This window comes from Budorcas taxicolor, chromosome 10, assembly GCF_023091745.1.
Source record: "Budorcas taxicolor isolate Tak-1 chromosome 10, Takin1.1, whole genome shotgun sequence".
NCBI lineage: Eukaryota > Metazoa > Chordata > Mammalia > Artiodactyla > Bovidae > Budorcas > Budorcas taxicolor.
The window spans coordinates 100,804,704-100,820,505 of record NC_068919.1 but is presented as its reverse complement, the minus strand read 5'-3'; the positions used below and the strand labels follow the sequence as shown (position 1 = coordinate 100,820,505).

Below are 15,802 nucleotides of genomic sequence, written 5' to 3'. Positions count from 1 at the left end.
ATGCTTCTCACTAACAGTATTTGAAATATCTTTATCAGGAAATAAAGTCTTCCATTTTTAAGTGGAGATAAAAGGCTTAAAATTCAATTGACAAAAAAAAAAAAAAAAAAACAGTATTAATTTCAGTGCATGTAAAGTACCAGGTTCTAAGGGTATGGTTTTTCCAGTGGTCATGTACAGATGTGAGAGCTGGACCATAAAGAAGGCTGAGCGCCAAAGAACTGATGCTTTTAAACTGTGGTGTTGGAGAAGACTCTTGAGAGTCCCTTGGACTGCAAGGAGATCCAACCAGTCCATCCTAAAGGGCATCAGTCCTGGGTGTTCATTGGTAGGACTGATGTTGAAGCTGAAACTCCAATACTTTGGCCACCTGATGCAGAGAGCTGACTCATTTGAAAAGACCCTGATGCTGGGAAACACTGAGGGCAAGAGGAGAAGGGGAAGACAGGATGAGATGGTTGGATGGCATCACCGACTCAATGGACATGGGTCTGGGTGGACTCTAGGAGCTGGTGATGGACAGGGAGGCCTGGTGTGCTGCAGTTCATGGGATTGCAAAGAGTCGGACACGACTGAGCGACTGAACTGAACTGAACTGAACCCGTCTGAGTACAGGGAAAGGAATATAAAGCATGGAGCTGATTGGTGCTTTGAACAGTTTAAAATAAAGACTTGAAAGGGGTAACAGTAGAGCTGCCTGGGTGTGGTTAGGGTTCTACAGTCTCACTGCGGTGGCCCAGGTTCAGTCCCTGGTCAGGAAACTGATATTGCACAAGCCACATGGCAAGGCCAAGGAAGAGTGGGGGTGGGGTGGGGTATAAACAGACCAAAAAGCAAAAGTAAAGATGGGAGTTTTCTGTATCAGTTTGACTTCCAGCTGAGTGCCAAGTGTTTTATTTTGAACCCAAAGATACTCTGTCTAGTAGGCTGCTCAAGGTCAGCACAGCAGAATGCTCCGCGTAACTTAAAGAGCATCAGACCCAAGGCCGACTGTCCAGACGAGCAATAACAGCAACAGCAGCGCATGCTATAGAGGGCATGGCCAAAATCCCTCAACTTAACTTCAAAAGATTAGGGATATGGTTGAGAAAGGGGTTGCCTAGGATGAGCTTTTAAAGCCAGAAAAAAAAAAACTTACTTTTCAAACATTTTTATTTCAAATTTTCTTTCAGTGATAGGCATAAAAAAGGGTAAGTTATTCTAAATAAATCAACGTATACTAGGATGTTAATTTACTTTCTCAGGCACTAAAAACAACTCCAATCTTTTTATTTCCAAGAAAATATTAATTATCATAAGGGTTTTTTTTTAAAAGAATCTGATGTGTATTAACTCCAATATAACTGACATTAATGTCAATGAAAACAGGCAAATATGGATTATACTGTCAACTTGTCAAGAAGTTAGTTTCAGTAGAAATAGTTCCTAAGGTGCAAAAGTCACATGAATGAAACTCAATCTCACGAGTCCAAAAGTTGCACAGTTATGAGCTCAAATCAAATCTTTTTTCTTTGCTAAAGTCTATCACCTAAATTTCAAAACATCTCAAGACCTACTTCAACTCTGGACACACAGTGCGGTAAAGATTTTTACTCAGTAACACGGGCTGTCATTTTCTCCGACATATACAAGGAAAGCCCAAGTCCATCACTATTTAGTGAGAAATCGCTCTGACGACAAGCAGAATCATTGGCACAAAGTGCGAGCTGCCAGCAGCACTGGCGGGGCGCCGCCTTCTGCGCCATCCTGCACACGCCTGTGAGCCAAACAGGGGCGAGCGCGGCACAGATGCCACAGAGACAGCCGTGGCCGCCCGGAAGGCGAGCTCCTAACAGAAGACCAGAGCGGCTCAAATCCGAGACCGCGCGCCGGGAGTGGCCCCGCGTCTGGGCTGTGAGCCGCCGAGGCTGCCCCTAGCGGTTCTGCCTGGTGAGGGCCAAAGCTTGCATGAATTAGCCAGCGCAGGCTGGCTTCCTCAAGGGAGTGTTAACAACACATTACCTAATCCTACAGAGGTTCAAAACGGTTATAAAGAAAAACGTATGAAATCAGAGAGCAAGTACTACCCACATGGATAAATTCAGAGAAACTGCATGCAAAGTTTTAAAATCATAGTGTTGTAATCACAGGGTGTGAAGGAAAAGAGGGATAGTCCTTAGACCCCAAGTTCCAAAGGCCAGGGATAGCATGAAGTAACTCGAGCAGGGTATAGAGCTTGTTCTCTCTAACTATTATTTTTCATAAAAGCTTTAGACATCTCCTATCACCGCACCAACCCCAAATATTCACTGGAAGGACTGACGCTGAAGCTCCAATACTTTGGCCACCTGATGTGAAGAGCGGACTCAGTGGGAAAAGACCCTGATGCTGGGAAAGACTGAACGCAAAAGGAGAAGAGGGCGGCAGATGGATAGACAGCATCACCAACTCAACGGACATGGCTTGAGCAAAGCTCCGAGAGGCGGTGGAGGGCAGAGGAGCCTGGCGTGCCGCAGCCCATCGGGTCCTAAGGAGCCACACTTGGCTTAGCGACTGGAGGGCAACAGCCACTTCATCAGAATGAAGCAGACACACTGCTCATCTGTCCAATCCCCCTCCAGACTCCCTGATTTCCATTCCAGGCTTCCTTGTTCCCAGGGAATCTAAACTACTGAGCTTGGGGACCTGCCCAAAGCACTCCCAGAACCGAGTGGACTATTTCAGCAGGCTGGACAAAGGACAGAGGGATCGCTCCTAACCCTTTCCCCAGCAAGCTGACAGTCTCCGAAGCGACACCGCAATTTTCTTTAAAGATTCTTTTAACATTTCATTGTATGAAATCTGTCCACAGCACAAGAATAAAATGCAGACCTCAAATTTTAACTTGTACTTATTATATATAAAACAACATTAAAATTTTTTTATTATCTCTTAAGACAAAAGGAAACATGTTTTGCCATCAGAGGAGCTTTGTTCAAAACTCTATTTCATTTAGCTGTCTGAGTTGAGGATTTCTTAATTCTTCAGGATTTTAAACATTTAGTGAACTGTAATTTGTAAGTAAGTTTCTTACCCTTTAAATGATGTATGTCTGCCATCTGATATGATATGTTGTTCTGCAGTTTAACCTGAAAAAAAATTGTCTTAATTTTACTAAAGAATATGTAGTTTTGCTCATATTTACCTTTCCCCCCTCATATTCACTTTGAGCTTGATAATAAGTACAAAAGAAAAATATTTAAGTTACGTATGCCACATTTTCCAAAGAGAATTGTAAGTTCTGATTTTGTAATATTCATTTTAAATTTGCATAAGAATATTCATTTAACTTAATATATAGTACAACACTGTTTGAAAGTTTGAGGTGAATATTGCTTTTTTGAAAAAAAAAAAAAATCAGATTTTTTTCCAAAATCTTACCAGAAGATTTTCAACTCTATATTAAGAAAAGAATTAATGCCAAGTCGGAAGTACTTATTGTTCATCAAGCTCCCCCAAGAGGACAGATATTATACAGGGCTCTCTGCTGCAGTCGCTGTCCTCTAGAAGCCAGCACACAGGAGGGCCAGGAACTGAAAGCACACCGAGACACGGCTCAGACTAAGCCTTACCACTTAATTCAAGAATTAAGACAAGGCATGTCCCAGATAGGATATCAAGCAACGAACTACAGTGACTCAGTTCTTGTTTATACAGGTTTCAGCTAACTGTAAGTCCAACTACAGTATCACTACAAACAGTTCTCTTGTCAATCTTAACAGTGACATTATTTTGAAAGGCATAGATTGATTTACGTTGATCAAATGCAGTACCATGAGTGGCAAATGATTATGCTACATACCACTTAAATCTCTAAAGAAAAAAATTTTTAATTTTTCATCTTGAAATAATTTTAGGGTCATAGGAAATTGCAAAGATAGTACAGAGAAGTCCCATATACCCTTCACACAACTTCCCCCAGTGGGTACATCACAACTTCAAAACCAGGAAACTGACACTGACCCAACAGGTATAGCTCTACGCTGTCTTATCATACGTATAGATTCGTGGAAACACCACCAGACTCAAGATACAGAACTCTGCTGCCATCACAAATATCTCCCTCATGCTATCCTTTACAGTCAAACCCATCCTGCTTCCCCACTATTCCTGATCCCAGGTAACCACCAGTTTGTTCCCCATCTCTGTAATTTTATCACTTCAAGAATGTTGTATAAATATAATCACGTGGTATGTGACCTTCTGAGGCTCTTTTCAATCCGCAGAATGTCCCTGGGCTTCCTGCCTGCCAGTGCAGGAGACAGAGGAGACGGGGTCGATCCCTGGGCAGGGAAGACCCCTGGAGGAGGAAACGGCAGCCCGCTCCAGTGTTCTTGCCTGGAGGACCCCATGGAAAACCCCATGGACAGAGAAGCCTGGTGGGCTACAGTCTACGGGGTTGCAGAGTCAGACACAACTGAAGCAACTTGGCACACATCAATATTTCACTTCTCTCTATTGCTGAATAATATTCCACGCTTAGTCGCTCAATCATATCTGACTCTTCGCAACCCCACAGACTATACAGTCCATGGAAGTCTCCAGCCAGAATACCGGGTTCCCGGGGATCTTCCCAACCCAGGGATCAGACCCACTTCTCCTGCGGCCCCTACATTGCAGGTGGATTCTTTACTGCTGAGCCACCTGGGAGGTCCAAGTATTTACCAGCTGGCCCTTTATAGAAAAAGTTTGCCAATCCCTAGTCCGAACTGACAGGATGAGGACAAGAGACAAATATATGTGAGAGATCAAAGGGGAACGACGGATAGTCTGACTGACTGATTAGACTGAGGAGTGAAGAGGGAACCTTTGGGTCACGTCTCGGTTTCTAGAGGGAGGGACTAAGGGGAGTGAGACTGCAGCACTCCACCTCAGGGAAACACGGGGGAAGCAGGCCTGCAATGGGAGGGAGCCGTGGGGAGATGGCGTTGCTTCAGGTCTGAACCCAGTGAATCTGAGGCACTCATGACACAGCCAAGAGGAGATCTTTAATAGGGAGCTGGGTCTGTGAGCGTGGAGTTGACCTAAGAGCCACGACCAACCTGGACCGCATATTAAAAAGCAGAGACATCGCTCTGTCAACAAAGATCCGTCTAGTCAAGGCTATGGTTTTTCCTGTGGTCATGTATGGATGTGAGAGTTGGACTGTGAAGAAAGCTGAGTGCTGAAGAATTGATGCTTTTGACCTGTGGTGTTGGAGAAGACTCTTGAGAGTCCCTTGGGCTGCAAGGAGATCCAACCAGTCCATCCTAAAGGAAATCAGTCCTGAATACTCACTGGAAGGACTGATGCTGAAGCTGAAGCTCCAATACTTTGGCCATCTAATGCAAAGAGCTGACTCATTTGAAAAGACCCTGATGCTGGGAAAGATTGAAGGCAGGAGGAGAAGGGGACAACAGAGGATGAGATGGCTGGATGGCATCACCGACTCGATGGACCTGAGTTTGAGTGAATTCCGGGAGTTGGTGATGGACAGGGAGGCCTGGCGTGCTGCAGTCCTTGGGGTCACAGAGATGGACATAGCTGAGTGACTGAACTGAAATGATTTGAGAGTTACTAGCAATTCACTTTCGCTTTTCACTTTCATGCACTGGGGAAGGAAATGGCAACCCACTCCAGTGTTCTTGCCTGGAGAATCCCAGGGACGGGGGAGCCTGGTGGGCTGCCATCCATGGGGTCGCACAGAGTCGGACACGACTGAAGCGACTTAGCAGCAGCAGCAGCAGCATACAAATAGGAGAAGGCAATGGCACCCCACTCCAGTACTCTTGCCTGGAAAATCCCATGGATGGAGGAGCCTGGTGGACTGCAGCCCAGGGGGTCGCTAAGAGTCAGACACGACTGAGCAACTTCACTTTCACTTTTCACTTTCATGCATTGGAGAAGGAAATGGCAACCCACTCCAGTGCTCTTGCCTGGAGAATCTCAGGGACGAGGGAGCCTGGTGGGCTGCTGTCTATGGGGTCGCACAGAGTTGGACACGACTGAAGTGACTTAGCAGCAGCAGCAGACAAAAGGCAATTAAAACCATGGGAATGAGCTCACTGATGAAAAGCTGCAAGAGGCAGCAGGAAAAGCTGACACCAACAGCTGTGTGGTCTGCGATCGAAGGGCTGCTCTCTAATAACTTCTAATTAGTCTCTGTCTATTTTCTTCCCACTTCTTTTTCAGTAGCCCCCCTCCAATCTGTGATTTTGCTTTCTGTGGTTCCAGTTACCAGCAGTCAACTGTGGCCTGGAAATTGAGGAAAGAAACAATTCTTAAGTTTTAAACTACGTGCCGTTACGAGTAATGTGGTGGAATCTGGGCTGATACGGTCTGTTGCGCCTGGGATCCCTAACCATCATCATCGCCTGCTGCTAACAGCCGACTCACAGCCGAGATCACCCAGAGCAAGCGCTCCTCCTCCTAACCTATCACCAGGAGAGCAAGCGCTCCTCCTGACCTATCACCAGGAGGCCAAGAGCAGCCTAACGCTGCGTCATTTCCTCATCGCACATCATCACAAGGTGAGTCAGGTGAGAGACATTCTGGGAGGGAGAGAACACATTCATGTAACTCTGATTTCAGGATGTTGTTATAACTGTCCTATTTTATTATTGTTGCTGCTAATTTCTTACTGGCCTAATTTAGAAATTAAACTTTATCACAGGTATGTATGTGTGTACAGTGAAGTCGCTCAGCCGTGTCCGAATGTAAAAACCTAACTAATCTAGGGTTTAGGCTACCTGTGGTTTCAGGTATACACGGGCAGTTCTAGGGATACCTTCCCTGTGGATACGGGGGTTACTGCATTTCCATGATGCAGTTTCCTTTTGCATTCTTTACCCCTCCAAGGACCACAGCTATCCCTCATTTTTGTTTACAACAAGTTTTCATTTCTTTGGTTTTTTAATTCATTTTTATGATGCTATTCCGGCTTCTCTGTATTCTCTTTTAAATTGTACTCTTGAAACAGCTAGAGAGATGCTATTTTTGAATACTAGCCTATGAGGGACCTCAGCTTCCTGGACTGTCTCTTTCATATCCTAAAACTCTTAAAAATATTTTTAATAGAGAAGAGGAAATTCACTCTACAGACTATGAAGGTACTAAAGGATATTATGAGCAGTGCTACTTTATTCTTATCAGTTTAATTTTCTCGTCAACCTTTTTAATTGAGGATGGAGACGCTGATCCCAACAGCTCATATATACAGTCCTCATATTTCAAAAGCTGCTCTGGAACAATTAAAGAGAAAACCACAGCCTGTCTAAATAAAAGCCTTTCTTAATTCAAATAGAATGAACTTATTTCCCACCTCATTCTCTGGCCGGGTAAAGATTTTCCAGTTAGCTTCTCAGACCCCCTCTACGGCACATCTCATGTTCTCCACTGTCCCTCTCGGTCTTTGCAGCAGGAGTCCCACGAACATCTTATCCTCAGCGTTTAGTGCTAGCAGCAGGCACCAGTTCCCAGCTGATCTCACTTCCTGTCACCGCCAGCTCCACAGCGCTGCTCACCTCGCCTTCCATGTGCCTCTGAAAAGAGCTGCCAAAGGTCCACTCAGAGGCCTCCGGTAGATCATTAGACCCAGAAGCTCTCTCCCTTCTACAGTACTTTTATTTTGTTGTTTAGTTTCAGAGTCTAGCTGTCTGCTACTAAATTATCTGTTCATCTTTTTGACACTGCACTACCACGGGCATCTGATGCCTCCTCTCTCCACATATACAGCGCAATGCCCCAAATCCTTACGTAGCTCCTAAAACAGTTGGACAAAAAATTCTTCTAACTTTCAATCTTACCCTTTTTAAGGCAATCTGAATGTGTTCCTTACCTACTATGCACTCACTCCTTTGTTTTTGCAAAACCCGAGCGTGCAAAGCAGTCACCTAATTTCAGCTCTAACCTTGCGTTTCTGCCATCCTGGGTCTGCGTAAAGCCTTCTCCCGCTTGGTTTCTGATTTCTAATGTTTCCCTCAGTGTCTTCAATCTGTTTTTCTTCACTGTTCTGCTTTTCATTAATCATTTCTGCGTACAGATAGGTCTCTTCAGCCCTTAACCTCTTTGGTGTTAACCCTCTGGGAGCCTTCCCTTCTTTTGATACTTCCACCACCTCCTCACCTTCAACAGGAAGTTGATTATTTCTCCTCATATTTTTAATTTCCTTGTGTTCCAACAGGAATTTGTTTATCTTTGAAATGACTCTGTCAAAACCTCTCAGCTGTTGAGAAATTAATTTGAGTTCTCACCACTGCATGATTGGAAAAAAAGGTATTTCACTTTGCCATATATTCTGTTGACCTGGTGACGCTATAAAATACAGATGGTCCTCTGCACCCACCATTTTATATAAAGAATTTGAGCATCCACCTCTGCACAGGGGCTTCTGGAACCAATCCCTTCGGTACTGTGGGACGACTTTTCTTTCTAAATATATTTTAGACCAGTAACAGCGTATAAACCTTAAGAAGTATTATTTAATTCTTATTTTATAAATGGATTTTCACTGTCTGGCTTCTTGGGTTCTTTTTGGCTACTTTCACATTTTTCCCACAACATCGTTATTTACAATATGAAAGAAAGACACCAAATAATCATTTTCTTTTTTAAATTTCTTTGGGGATGAGAGGCAGGTGTGTGTAGACAGACACACGCACACACATGCATTCACAAACGTCTAACTTACACCTGTGGCCAGAGAGGCTCCAACCCAGACTTGACAGCCCCTCCAGACTCCCACAGTGCTCAGAATGCCGGGCCGGCTTCAGGCTCTGCTGGGGAAAGCCTCACATTCCGTCTCTTAAAGACCAAAGCATTCCCTCAGATCACAGGCAGTCCTGTCCCTAACCAGCGTCACTTTGTCTCTTTCTGCCCCCAAGGTTTATCAGAAACGCGCATCCACGAGAACAGAAGCTGTCCCGCGGGGCATCCCCTGCCCACGTCAGGCGCGCGGCCCGACCCCGGTGAACAGCGGCAGTGTCCGCTGGAAGCCTCCTTAGACTTCAGTCTTCCGTTTCTCTGTACTATATGCTTTCCTACCCTGAGTTGGACTTTATCCCCGCTTGTATAATTCTAATTATCCTTCAGTACTTCTGACCGCCCTCGTTTATTTCCCTTTGTTGTCAGCTTCACTGCCTTGGCTAGGCTTCGCGGCACCTCTCTCCTCCTGTAGAACTGGTGTGTCTGGTATCTGGAGTGCATTTACAAATCGGTCGTTTATCCATGCTCCCTTTGGCCTTTTCCATGTTAATCTCTCAAAATGTGTTTAGGATTCTTCCTAAGACTTTTTTCCCCTTCTTCTTCTGAGGCATGTGTTCTTTATCTCTTTTTCCGGTAAGAATTATCTTCTCCTATTTTCTTATAGCATTTCTTGCTCACCCCAGCTACTTCATCTATTTCCCTCTAATCTTTCTTCCTCTAATACCTAACACTTAATCTTTATATTTCTACCATCTCCTGCTGAAGCTCTCTTAATGCCTCCCCATCCCACATGGCTACTCTGAATTAATTCTGGCAGCTGTTAACAGCTCACTTGCTCTGCTTTTCTTTTCATTCTGGGACCTTGAAAATGGCTCAGCTGTGCCTGCTTCACTCTCATTATGACCTGTTCTCAGGCAAATCAGCTCAACTATATGACCACTGATCCCAAAGGCTACAGACAATTGGCTTTTTAGAGATGTCATTTCTGGCTCCTTTTCCTTCACATTTTTCCTGATTATATCTCATACTCAGATGATTTCTAGAAACAATTCTATCTTCAGTATTGTAACTGCCAAACCTGACTGATGCTCACAATCTCCTGGGGAGCTTTAAGAAATACATACCCTTGCCTCCCCTCCCCTACTCCACTCCCCCCTCCCCACCTCCAGTCTGACTCAGCAGCCTGGGGATGGGCCCCAGAGTCTTTTTTTTTTTTTTTTTTTAAAGCTAAAGTGATTCTGATAAATAACCATATTCAGCAGTTACTCATCTACTGTATGTCTTTGACTGGCACCTATATGAACTGGATCAAAATGGAAAATTAATAATAATAAGTACTAAACACTTATTCTGTGCCAGGCCTTGTGCCAAGCTAAATGCAACAATACAAGTATTATTGCGGTTAGTCCTCTGAGGTGGGTTCTGCATTTCACAGATGCATCACACAACCACAGTAGGTTCTGAGTATTCTTCCTCGTAGTCCCAAACCAAAGCCTGTGCTCGTGACCAGCATACCTACACCAGATCAATAGTTAGTAGGGATCTATAACCTTTTGATTTCTTATTCCTCATACACTGCACACATATAATTCAGTCAACATTCCAAACACACCTGCAACTTTTATTGATACTTGATCTGTTAAAGAATTAATCTCTCATGAAGCAAGTTTTAGTTTAAGCTATACTCAGTTACATTTTTGAAGAGAATAAGATAAGCAAGGTCTTTGGTCTTGGTTGGCTATAATGAATCATTACAAAGGTTTTTATTTACTCATTCTTTTTTTGATAAGTCATTTATAAAGCATTTACTGAGCATCCACTATGTGCTAGGCCTGAGGATATGAAGGATTTGGTTCTGGTCACAAAGAATCATTGAAGTTTGTTGATTCATTCGTTCTGTCAGGCAGTCTTGAGGAAAGCATTAACTGAATACCTAATAAGTGAACGACACTGTAGAAGGCCTAGAAATTTACCAATATACAAGAAACAGGAGAGAGGTCTGGATAAAGGATAAACGTTCTGGAGTCATCAGCATAACTGAAGTTTTCTGCACAGACATGATTGCTTCAGAAAAGGACAGAGTAAGAGAAGAGGATCTCAAATATAAAACTATGACCTTTAATACTTAACAGGAGAGAAGCCAGCAAAGGAGACTAAGAGCCGAGAAGAGGAAAACAGGAGCATCCGCCGAGATATTAGGAGCAGGAGGAGAGAAGTGCAGATGTGAGCAGAGACGATCTTCTGTTCAAGAAGCGTGACTGGGGAGGGGAGCAAAGACTCAAGTATATTTTAAGTGCCGAGGAACAAGAACAGATAAAGGGATTGAGCCTAACAGGGAGACTGGACCAGTAACAGAAAAGGGTCTTTGACAAATGTAGAGGAGACTGGATCCATGGAGCAGGAGGAGAGGCTGGTCCTTTTTTATTCTAACAGGAAAGACATGTGGGTGGAGATGTAGGTGTGCCTGCAGATTTGTTAGTGTGGTAGCTCCTGTTCAATTCTTGGTCGAGCAGGAAACAAGATTATCTGTTGAGGTCAAGGAGAAGAGGAATTTAAAGACACTCAGGGTCTGAGGACGGCAGAAGTTTGAAAGCTGTTGGAATGAGTGTGTTGACTAGAGATACATAATTTGTAAGGTGCTGCTGAAAACCCACCTGAGGCAGCTGATTAAATTTCTGTAAGTACCAGTCTGGTTATAAGAATTTCTCCAGCTGCGCTTGAAATAGACATGTAAAAGAAAAATGGCAAGACACTAAAACAGTAGACCATGGACTCTCAGCTGCATAGAGGGGAAAGGAAAGAGTAAACAAGCATCCTGGAAAGGAAGGAAAAAGGATCAGCACTCTGGGTGAAACTGAAAAACAAGGATCGTTTGTTTGGCAGTTCTAATCTTTTTTTTTTTTAATATATTCTCCCAAGAATACACACGTTTGAAGTTTCTAAACTTCCGAGGATTTGAAATCTTAGGTCAGGTTCATGCTAGAATGAAATAATGGTCAGGCTGTCTGTGCTCACTGCTGCTGCTGCTGCTGCTGCTGGGGCGCTTCGTAGTGAAGGGCAAGGTTTCTAACTCTCACCCCAGGTACTCTGTAGGACTGCTCCTCCCCGATTCTTTCGAAACTGGGTTAGGAGGGGGACAACGAGGGCGTTCCTGGAGGCTCAGACAGTAAAGAACCTGCCACAAGGCAGAGGTCCGGGTTTGATCCCTGGGTCGGGAAGATCCTCTGAAGAAGTGGATGTCAACCCACTCCAGTATTCTTGACTGGAGAAGGCTGCGGACAGAGGAGCCTGGCGGGCTGCAGTCCACGGGGTCGCAAAGAGTCGGGCACAACTGAGCCTGCAAGCATAATGAAACGTGAGGAAACGACAGGAATCGCTTCCAGGCATAAGTAATCACAGGCAGCACAATTCACCACCCATGTTTACCAAAGCCACCACGTTTCAGACGGCGGGCTGCTCGACACCGGGCAATGCCTCCAGTCGACCCACAAAGGGCACGCTGAATATCAATTTCAAGCCACATCAGAGGGTGCCAAGGGCTCCCCAGGGAGCGCCAGCGGTAAAGAGCCCGCCTGTGAAAGCAGGAGGCATAAGGGGCGCTAGCCCACCCCTGGCCGGGAAGATGCCCTGGAAGGGGGCATGGCAACCCACTCCAGTGTTCCTTCTGGGGAATCCCACGGACAGAGGAGCCTGGCAGCTGCCATCCACGGTCGGACACGACTGAGCGCCGGAGGGTGCAGACGAAGGACTAAGAGAGGGAAGGAGAGGATGAGAGGCGGGCAAGGAATGCAAGGCCGATCCGGAAGGGAAAGCAAGGCAGCCCACACTGGAAGGCATGAGAGCTAAAGTCTCCTTCTTAACCTCGAGCCCATCAGGCATTTCCATTTGCACATTTCACTAATCCCTGAAACTTGAATGTAAAAAAAAAATGAAAGGTTTCTCCACAAGCTAGCACCCTTCCTCAGCTTTCCCATTCCGTTCAGGGGCTTCTTCGTCCTTTGGCTCTCCCGCCTCTTATCTCTTCCCATCCTGCTCACCAGTCCATCGGTGCCTGCACCTATATGACACAAGCTGGCACCAAGTGCGGGGCTTCCCTGAGGGTCCCCTGGTAAGATTCACTGCTTTCACTGCCATGGGCCCATGTTCGATCCCTGGTCGGGGAACTAAGACTCCATAAGCTGTGTGGCATGGCCGAACATGATAAATTACATAAATAAGAATTATCAGCAAGTCCTGCCAGTTCTGCTCTGTCTCTCAGATCTGACCCTTAGCTTATTCTATGTTCACGCCGACCAGCTACAGGGGCCGTTTTCATACAGCTGTCCTAGAACATGAGCTCAACATTATTACCGCATACATAAATGAAGATATCGAATCTGTCATTTGTCTCTTCCCAATTTTATTTCCTAACAATAGCGAGAAACATCTTTGGAAAAACTTTATTTTCCATTAAGTCTTTCCACTAGTCAAGATCCAACAATAGAATACTATTATTCCTAGTGTGTAGAATATAAGATTCTGATACTGAAGATTCAACGCCTTCCACAAAGTGGGCACCACTTTCTCTATCCAGCTATCAGAAATGGTCTCTTTGACATGGTCAAGTTAGTTCTAACCATCTATAATGACTCGATTCCTCTTTCCTATGTCCGTTTATATCAGCAGATAGTAGTAACAGGGGTCAGGAGAACTGTCTGGGTTCTGGATATATGGATTGTGAAGCTAAGCGAACAGAATTTGCTCATAAGCTGGAAGTAGGGGTCAGAAAGGAGTCAAGAACAACTCCAAAGTTTCTGGCCTGATAAAGGAAGGAGTCACCACTAACTTCTTCAGGAATGGCTGTGAGTAGACGTTCTAGGATTGGGGAAATACCAGGGGTTTGGCTTTGGACAGGTTAAGTCCAAAACCCCAGTTGCCATTCAAGAGAAAATGAGTAGGGAGTTGAAGATGATATCAAGGGATATCTAGAGATATCAAGCCTAGAATTCAGGAGAACAGTTTGCGGTCGTTTAGTTGCTAAGTAGTATTCAACAGCTTGCAACCCCACAGACTGCAGCACACCAGGCTTCCCTGTCCCTCAGGAGTTCCTGGAGTTTGCTCAAACTCATGACTCATTTGCTGATGTCATTCAACCATCTCATTCTCTGTCACCCCCTTCTCTTCCTGCCTGCAATCATTCCCAGCATCAGGGTCTTCTCCAATCAATCAGCTCATTGTAGCAGGGGGCCAAACTACTGGAGCTTCAGCATTAGTCCTTCCAATGAATATTCAGGACTGATTTCCTTTAGGATGGACTGGTTGGATCTCCTCACAGTTCAAGGGACTCTCAAGAGTCTTCTCCAGCACCACAGTTCAAAAGCATCAATTCTTCAGCGCTCAGCCTTCTTTGAATAGATAGTATATAGGTAGTATTTAAGTAAGAGTCAGTAGGAGCTCTCCAAGAGACTGACTATAGATAAGGAAGGCGTCCCAGGACTAAGTCTTGGGGCATTTCCCTTGAGGAGAAAAAGGAAAAAAAAAAAAAAAAAAATGAGAAGGAATGGATAAAATGCAGAAGAAAAGCTTGATTTCCTAAAAGCCTAATTCAAGGAAGAGGAGGAGGGAGTGGCCAACTTATCAAATGCTGTTTATAGGTAAGTAAGGTGATGTCTCAAAATGACAGAATGATCTCTGTTCGTTTCCAAGGCAAACCATTCAATATCACAGTAATCCAAGTCCATGCCCCAACAAGTAACGCTGAAGAAGCTGAAGTTGAATGGTTCTATGAAGACCTATAAGACCTTTTAGAACTAACACCCAAAAAAGATGTCCTTTTCATTATAGGGGACTGGAATGCAAAAGTAGGAAGTCAAGAAACACTTGGAGTAACAGGCAAATTTGGCCTTGGAATGCGGAATGAAGCAGGGCAAAGACTAATAGAGTTTTGCCAAGAAAATGCACTGGTCGTACCAAACACCCTCTTCCAACAACACAAGAGAAGACTCTACACATGGACATCACCAGATGGTCAACACCGAAATCAGACTGATTATATTCTTTGCAGCCAAAGATGGAGAAGCTCTATATAGTCAACAAAAACAAGACCAGGAGCTGACTGTGGCTCAGATCATGAACTCCTTATTGCCAAATTCAGACTCAAATTGAAGAAAATAGGGAAAACCACTAGACCATTCAGGTATGACCTCAATCAAATCCCTTATGATTATACAGTAGAAGTGAGAAATAGACTTAAGGGCCTAGATCTGATTGATAGAATGCCTGATGAACTATGGGATGAGGTTCGTGACATTGTACAGGAGACAGGGATCAAGACCATCCCCATGGAAAAGAAATGCAAAAAAGCAAAATGGCTGTCTGGGGAGGGCTTACAAATAGCTGTGAAAAGAAAAGAGGCAAAAAGCAAAGGAGAAAAGGAAAGATATAAGCATCTGAATGCAGAGTTCCAAAGAATAGCAAGAAGAGATAAGAAAGCCTTCTTTAGTGATCAATGCAAAGAAATAGGAAAAGAACAGAATGGGAAAGACTAGAGATCTCTTCAAGAAAATGAGAGATACCAAGGGAACATTTCATGCAAAGATGGCCTCGATAAAGGACAGAAATGGTATGGACCTAACAGAAGCAGAAGATATTAAGAAGAGGTGGCAAGAATACACAGAACTGTACAGAAAAGATCTTAATGACCCAGATAATCACGACAGTGTGATCACTCACCTAGAGCCAGACATCCTGGAATGTGAAGTCAAGTGGGCCTTAGAAAGCATCACTACGAACAAAGAGAGGGGAGGTGATGGAATTCCAGTTGAGCTCTTTCAAATCCTGGTAGATGATGCTGTGAAAGTGCTGCACTCAATATGCTAGCAAATTTGGAAAACTCGGCAGTGGCCACAGGACTGGAAAAGGTCAGTTTTCATTCCAATCCCAAAGAAAGGCAATGCCAAAGAATGCTCAAGCTACCACACAATTGCACTCATCTCACACGCTAGTAAAGTGATGCTCAAAATTCTCCAAGCCAGGCTTCAGCAATACGTGAACCATGGACTCCCTGATGTTCAAGCTGGTTTTAGAAAAGGCAGAGGAACCAGAGATCAAATTGCCAACATCC

The 15,802-nt window shown here is 44.4% G+C and overlaps 1 protein-coding gene across 3 annotated transcripts in view; it reads right to left on the bottom strand.

Annotated features, from left to right (window-relative positions):
- The window catches only part of LOC128053894 (protein GOLM2), an 87,962-nt gene that overhangs the window by 53,639 nt on the left and 18,521 nt on the right, over positions 1–15,802 (bottom strand). For all 3 annotated transcript variants that reach the window (XM_052646379.1, XM_052646380.1, XM_052646378.1), the window contains exon 2: positions 3,053–3,107. In XM_052646379.1, coding sequence (XP_052502339.1) covers positions 3,053–3,107 — 55 coding nt within the window. The remainder of the gene's footprint in view (positions 1–3,052; positions 3,108–15,802) is intronic.